This window comes from Hippopotamus amphibius, chromosome 3 (assembly GCF_030028045.1).
Source record: "Hippopotamus amphibius kiboko isolate mHipAmp2 chromosome 3, mHipAmp2.hap2, whole genome shotgun sequence".
NCBI classification, from domain to species: Eukaryota; Metazoa; Chordata; class Mammalia; order Artiodactyla; family Hippopotamidae; genus Hippopotamus; species Hippopotamus amphibius.
The window spans coordinates 47,024,470-47,032,112 of record NC_080188.1 but is presented as its reverse complement, the minus strand read 5'-3'; the positions used below and the strand labels follow the sequence as shown (position 1 = coordinate 47,032,112).

Below are 7,643 nucleotides of genomic sequence, written 5' to 3'. Positions count from 1 at the left end.
GAAGTTTGAGGAAGCAAAGTCTGGAGGTAATCAGGTGTAAGCTTCCAAGAGCCCTCTCAGCATAGCACTTAATTCCTATAGTATAGAATTGAGACAATACATATGAAAGCCTGCCTACCAAGGAAGCTCATGAAAAATTCAATGTCCAAGTTTTACTGGGGGCTGGTCACGTAGGCACTCTTTGCCTAAGACACTCCCCAATTCCAGACTCCCGAAAGGAAAGCAGGTGTTCAGTATAAACCACATTGTTTCTACAAACTGTTAAGGCACAGAGAGCCCCTCTTATCAGTTAGGGAATGGTGGAAACCCTTCTCAAAGCCAAATTCCCAGATGCCAGTCAAGAGCCAACCTCACAATCAGGCCTAAGGATAGCAGTCTCAGACCTGCTACGTTAATTTCTTTTTTTCGGATCCCTCGGCTTCGATTTGTGTGGGGTTGGCAAAGTGCCACCGGTACAGATCTTACAGGATGTAGGAGCAGTGGCCCCCAACATATCTCCATTTAATTCACCACTCTGGCTCTTGGAAAACTTAGACAGATGCTGCAAGATGACAGCACACTAAAGCAAATTCAACAAAGTAGTAGACCAGACTACAGCTGTGTGCCAGATGTGACATCCTGCTAGAGTTGATTAACATGGCTCTGGGTACATAGTACGCGATCAGTGATCAGTTGGGTGCATGCTTTGCCATCCCTATAATAAAACAAGATCAGAAACAGTTCACATTCACCTGGAATTAATAAAAAGCGATGTTAACAGCCTGCATTATAACTCTCTTGCTTCTGCTATAACTGAAAGAGACCTAGACCAGGTAGACATTCTACAGAAGATCACTTAGTTTACTTTATTGATGGATTATGTTAATCAAATGGGATGAGCAAGATGTAACTAGTAAATTTGAGGCCTTGATAAAATATATATGCTCTAGAGGGTGGGATAAAACTCATGTAATTCAAGGGGCTACAACATGAGTAAACTTTTGGGGGAGGAGTGTCCAGTGACCAGGGGCACATTAGGACATCCCCTGTAAAGTAAAAGACAAATTAGTACAACTTGCATCTCCCACTATGAATAAGGAAGCACAATGCCTAATAAGCCTTCTGGGTTCTGACGGCACAAACCTAAGAATACCGTTCTCAGCTATATACTGGTGATGTGAAGGCTGCCAGTTTCGAGTAAGGCCAAAAGCAGGAAGGAGGTATATGGCAGATCCATAGTGGTAGAAGCAGCCCTGACACTTGGGTCACCTAACCTAGCAGACTCTAAGATATTACAGTTATTGGTAGAGGAAAAAAAGTAGCAGAAATTAAAGTAAAACCATCGTATACATACTTTTGATTTTTCTCTGCTCATTATATTGAATAATTGAATATATAAAAACCACACAGAGCACATTCATGGAAAAATATTTTATTTTTCAAATATATAATGAATTCTTTACCACTCAATTATTTCTATAATTTTATCTTTTTATTAAAACAAAATACATATTTTTAATACATTTCATCTTTTCTCAAAGGAATGACTATGGTATAATTGTGATTATCTTTACTAACCAAAGTCTATTTCCAGAAATTTAAACTTGATATGGAGAAAAATGCCATATCAAGTCCTTTGTACCTGATTTGGTGTTGAGGTTGAACTGGTGTATTGGTTTGTTCCAGGATCCAGAGGCTATTCTGAGCTTGAAAGCAAAGTGAAATCCAAAGGTTGGCCTTGGCTGCTTAAGGAACCTCTGGATGGGGTGTGACAGGTTCTGCTCTGCACAGGACAGTTCTTCCTCAGGCTAAGCTGGAATCTCTAGGAACAGTGGACTGAGGTATGTACTGTGTTCAGGCATTTGTTTGGGTGGCAGGTGGGGAGGACCCTATTTCTTCTGTCAGATTTCTATTGGTAGCCATCCACAAAAATAAAGGGCAAGTGGGTAGCTTCTGGTTCTTGATGATACAATATTTTGCCCACAGTTCTCTCTGTCTCAATGATACCAAGACCAACACAAAAGAAGACAAAAGCCAAGTTCAGTGTGAACACTGAATACAAGTAGTAAAAGTGACTGTGGCAAGTGTGATGATAGTGGCAGAAACTGGGAACTGACTCTTGGAAAGGTCTTCTGGGCTTGATTTATTCTAAGCAGCCAGTAGAGATCGAGGATTTGGACACACTGTGTTTGGATCTATCCTCTTACTTTTCTCCACTGTCCACTGACTTTAATCTTTTTACTCAAAAACAGGGTGGGAGAAAGAGTCTCCATCTCTATCACAGAATCTCCATAAAACTTAAGATCATACCCAAACTTCCCATTAGAGTGTCTACTATGAATTCAAAATTAAATGTAAATCAAATAAGTAATGGGTAGCTAATGAGTTTTTTTTTTAAGGTAGTAAAAAGATAGGACCTCAGTGATATCTTCTTAGCATAACGCTAATCTTTCAAATGTGTGTAAAATCCCATTTAGAGGGAAGGTTTGGAATCCTACATAAACATATAATGTGTTAAAACAGAAAATTCTTAAATATAAAAAAATTCAAGTGACCATAACCTTACTGATATTAATATAACACAAAACTACAATAAACATTTTAGCACAAAATGCACTTCATTTCTAGTTAACATACTGAAATAACTGATATTCAAATTGTAACTATAATAGCATAGACGAGTGAATGAAATTCATGTATGTACATATGCTTCAAAGTAGAATCTGGCTTTGGACTAGTAATTTTTATTCTAATCCACAGTACCTATGACTCTTCATTTCAGTTGTTTTTACTAAGAAATTAGGAGATAAACCTAAATTTCTGACCACTGGATCAATCAGAAAATAACTAAGAGTTATTCTTCTATAAATTCAGTAAGAAGCTATTCTAAAATTGCTGTTTACTTATCTATTTCTCTAAATAAAAGTTCCTGGATAGTGATCTACTGTCCTAATTAAAGGAAAATATTATATCCCTCTCTCCAATTCCTATTTTAACTAGAAGAGCCACATCATTATTTTTAATGGTTTCTTCTGTATTTTGTATTTTAAAAAGATGTTAGTAATACTGCTTTCTGTAAAAGTATCCAGTTACTATTAAAGTATTCAAAGTATTGTAAGTATCCAGTTACTACTGGCATTCAGATTTTGAAGATATAACTTAAGATATACCTTTATGATGAAATAACATTCATGAAACAAACTGTTCAGAAGAACTGTCAGAGTAACCGTTTAAAAATCAGATTTATGACCCTCTTTAAAAATTTGTTAAAGCTATGCTGGTTTACAACAAAGTACTCCTAATGAGAAGAAATGATGTGTTGTACTGAAAAAACAGGACCTCATCAGGGGTCTTCTTAACTTGGCTCTGAACAACTTTAAAAGCCAAAAGATCTGCACCATATGTTGTTCTCAAGGTCAGTACCATGGAATGCCCTGTAAAAAGATCCTTTGGTATTACTGATAACAAAAGCACCTTGGAATGGATCCAAGATGGACATGTGTTACAAATGAATTCTGCTTTGTAGTAAAGTACAGTTAAAGTACAATTCAACATACTTACCATAAAGCCTACATAAGCAAAGGTACTCATTTGAAGCCAAAAATCTGATGCTGCTGAAGTGTCCAGTTTCTACTACAGCTTAACATGCCTTATTTGCAATCATTTCCTTAGTCCTACAGAATTTTCTTGATCTTTTAACATCTTACAGCAGTGACCTGGCACTAGTTTAGGTCTATAAAAACATAATTGTCACAAGTCACCCAAAAACATGATAATCAGCACAAATTTCTGCACATCTTTAAAGAAAGCCTTTGGATACTAACGCTAACGCATAATGCTGCAGAGAAGCAAAATAGATGATGGGTATTATTTCATAATGGTAAATGAGAATTACTTTGTAAAAACCTGTACCAATATCAGTTTTAGGTAGAATATAACATGAAATTATTTCATGAAATATACTCTTGTTCTATGCTCTCCTGACACCACTCCCAACAGAAAGCTTCCAGTCTATTTGCTGTTTCTTGGCTGATGAGACATTCATCCTTTAATTCCCTGATTGTCTTCCTTAATGATTTTTGGAAACGTTTTTCTCGGTCTAAAACATTCCGCAGACTTTTCTTGGTATCCTCTAGCTCGCTGATCACATGATCTAATTTATGCTTAAGTTTCTTTGGACTGTCCATTACACTGTAGCTATGTTCCTAAAAACATAAACACCAAGTTATTAAACCAGACAGACAAACAGTGAGATAAAAAATTATAACTAGGCCTCAGCTATTTTTCCACTTACTATGCTTAGAGAAGAACTTTAAGTTGGTGATACTAAGCGGTTTAAAGAACATAGGAAAAGGATGGGGGTAGAACAGTATATCAGGTGCCTAGGGCCTCCCTCCTTGCCTAAGGCCAGGCATACACAAGGAGTGCAGAATCCTGTGGATGGGAAGCATCTCTCACCTGGAGGTAGGTATCTGCTTATGAACAGCATGACGTTTGAAATGACTATACAGCTTTTGGTCCCTAAGTGTGGAGCTGCTAGGTTTAAGTTTTACCTATCAAAAAAACTTAAATTTTTAAACTTTTAACTGAATTGCTTTATTTTGATGTATATTTCACTTTATAAAGTATGACAGGAAAGGAGCACTGAAGCAGGTCCTCAGTCTGGGTGTTATGGATTTAGAGAGGACTCTGGTCTTGGATTTTTAAAGAGATACTTTAATCTCTCAATATTTATTATGGTTATGTTTATATTTGCTGGGTATAATTTTTTTCATTCAGAAACAACACTGACATATCTTATAAATGTAACATAAAATAATTTTGAAAAGCTGTTACTTAATATTAAAATTAGTGACGAGGACTTTGCGTTCAGCCAAGATGAAATAACAGAGACTGGACTGACTCCTATCTAAAAAACCCCAACACATGGGCCAAAAGATGTAAAAGTTTTGAAGATAAATGGACATCAGGCAAGGAAGGCAGAGACTGCAGAGAGATGGGAAACAAAGAGGTGAGCCCTATGACTGTCCAACTTCTGCCCTGAGAGAGTTCTAGGCCTCAGTGCAAGGAGAGGAAAACCAGGCAGAGCTTGGTAGATTGAGTTGAGGAGATAGTGCAGAGTACCCAGAGAGACCAAGGTGGCAACAGTTCACAGGGCAAAGTACTAGAGAGGAAAGAGCTGCACAGAGAGAAAACCCTGGAGATCTTCAGAGGCTCCCCCTCAAGTACTCCTCTGAATAAGATCAGAGGATGTGTGCAGGAAACTGCTCAATGCTGAGGAAAGAGTGACCAGGAAAGATCAGGAGTGCCCTGAGCTCACAAGGCATAGACACTACTCCCACCAGCCAGACCAGATTCTTGGGGCACTGAGTAGATTATACAAAAGTCTTGCTTCAGTGGTGGAGAAAAAATAGCCAAAGACTGAGCACTGTTCCAGTCCTGCCTAACAAAGCAAAATCTGAAAGGATCAAATTGTTTCCAAATCTAACTATACCCCATAACAAAGCTCAAGAATACAGGATACAGGGCTTCCTTGGTAGCACAGTGGTTAAGAATCCACCTGCCAATGCAGGAGATACAGGTTCAATCCCTAGTCTGGGAAGATCCCACATGCCATGGAGCAAATAAGCCCATGCACCACAACTACTGAGCCTGTGCTCTACAGCCCATGAGCCACAACTAATGAGCCCTTGTGCCACAACTACTGAAGCCCACATGCCTAGAGCCTGTGCTCTGCAACAAGAGAAGCCACCACAGTGAGAAGCCCACACACTGCAATGAAGAGTAGCTCCTGCTCTCTGCAACTACAGAAAGCCCGAACACAGCAACGAAGATGCAACGCAGCCAATAAATTAAAAAAAAAAAAAAAAAAAAAAAAAAAAAAGAATATAAGACACAGAATACCCAACATCCAGTAAAATAAAATCCATAGTGTGTGGCACACAAAATTTACCAGGCATGCAAAGCAGCAGGAAAATATGAGCTATGATAAGAGATAAACCAACCCAGAACTAGCAAATGTTAGAATTAGCAGACAAGGGAATTAAAGTTATTAAAACTGTATTATTGCGTATAAAAACAGATGATTGAACTTGGTGTACCCCCCAAAAAAATAATAAAAAAAATAAAATAAAATAAAAAAAAAACAACTGTATTATATATGTTAAAAAGTTAGGCAGAGACGTGAAAGATACAAAAAAGAATCAAATAGACACCTAGACATAAAAATTACAAGGTGTGAGGTGAAAAATACATTGGCGAGGGTTAATGGCAGATTAGATATTTCAGAAGAAAAGAGTAGTGAAGGTGAAAATATAGCAATAGGAACTATTCAGAGTGGACTACAGAGAGAAAAAGAGAATATTTAAAACACAAAAAAATGAACAGAGCATCAGTGAGAGATGGCACAACTTCAGACAGCCTAACAGACATGTAATTAAGACTCCCCAAAGGAAAAGGAAGAAAAGTTGATGTAGAAAGAAATATTTGAAGAAATCATGGCCAAAATTTTTCCAACTTTGATAAAAACCATAAACCCACACAGATAAAGAAGCTCAACAAATCCCAAGCACAGGAAACACGAAGAAAGCTAAACTAGGGTATATCACAATCAAATTATTTAAAACCACTGGAAAAGAAAAATTCTTGAAAGCCAAGAAAAAAAAAAGAACTGTTAGGTACAGAGGATAAAGATGACAGTAGATTCCTGATTAGCAACAACGCATGTGAGAATACAGTGCAGCAACATCTTAAAAAAATTAAAAATGACAAACAAATCCCAAAACTTCAACCTAGAATTTGATACCTAGTGAAAGTATCTTTCAAAAATAAATAATGATTTCTCAGCTTAAATAATGATTATTTAGAAGACTGAATAATGATTTTATAAAAGCTAGCTGCACTGTAAAGAATGTTAAAGCACAGCTTTACATCATCAGCATAGCTGCACTGCGAAGACTGTTAAAGAAATCCTTCGGACATAATGATACCAGATGGAAATATGGACTTACACATAGGAATGAAAAGCCCTGCAATGGAAAACATGGGTAACATGTAAGTTTTTTTCTTATTATTTAAATCTCTTTAAAAGATAATTTACTGTTTAAACAAAAATAATATAATGTAGTGTGGGGTTCACAGCATATGTAAAGTGAAATGTATGATAGCAGTAGCAAAAAAGGTTGGAAAGGAGAAATAAAAGCATACTGTGATGACTCATATACTATATGCTAAGGGGAATAATATCACTTATCATGTAGCCTGTGATAAGTTAAAAATGGATGCTGTAGACCCCAAAGCAACTAACAAAGAGTTATGGCTAATGAGTCAAAAAAAAGGAGATAAAATGGAAGTGTAAAAAAAATTCAGTTAATCCAAAAGAAGGCAAAAAAAAAAAGACGAAAATGAGAACAAAGAACAAATGGAACAAAGAGGAAATAAATAAGATGACAGATTTAAACCAAATCATATCACATTAAGTAGTGATATAAAGTATATAAAGAAATGTGATAATAATCACATTAAGTATAAAGAGTTTAAATAATCCAATTAAAAGGCAGAAATTATCAGGTTAAATTAAAAAAAATCAAGACCCAAGAGTACAGGTTGCCCAGAAAAAATGCACTTTAAAGATAAAAAGACACAAAGAGGTTGAAAGTAAAAGA

General features: G+C 36.5%; 1 protein-coding gene across 2 annotated transcripts in view; it reads right to left on the bottom strand.

Moving 5' to 3' along the window:
* Positions 1–1,455: 1,455 nt before the first annotated feature.
* THAP6 (THAP domain containing 6) overlaps positions 1,456–7,643 on the bottom strand; it is a 16,750-nt gene continuing 10,562 nt past the window's right edge. For both annotated transcript variants that reach the window (XM_057726837.1, XM_057726838.1), the window contains exon 5: positions 1,456–4,184. In XM_057726837.1, the coding sequence (XP_057582820.1) occupies positions 3,930–4,184 (255 nt within the window). In that variant the 3' untranslated portion in view covers positions 1,456–3,929. The remainder of the gene's footprint in view (positions 4,185–7,643) is intronic.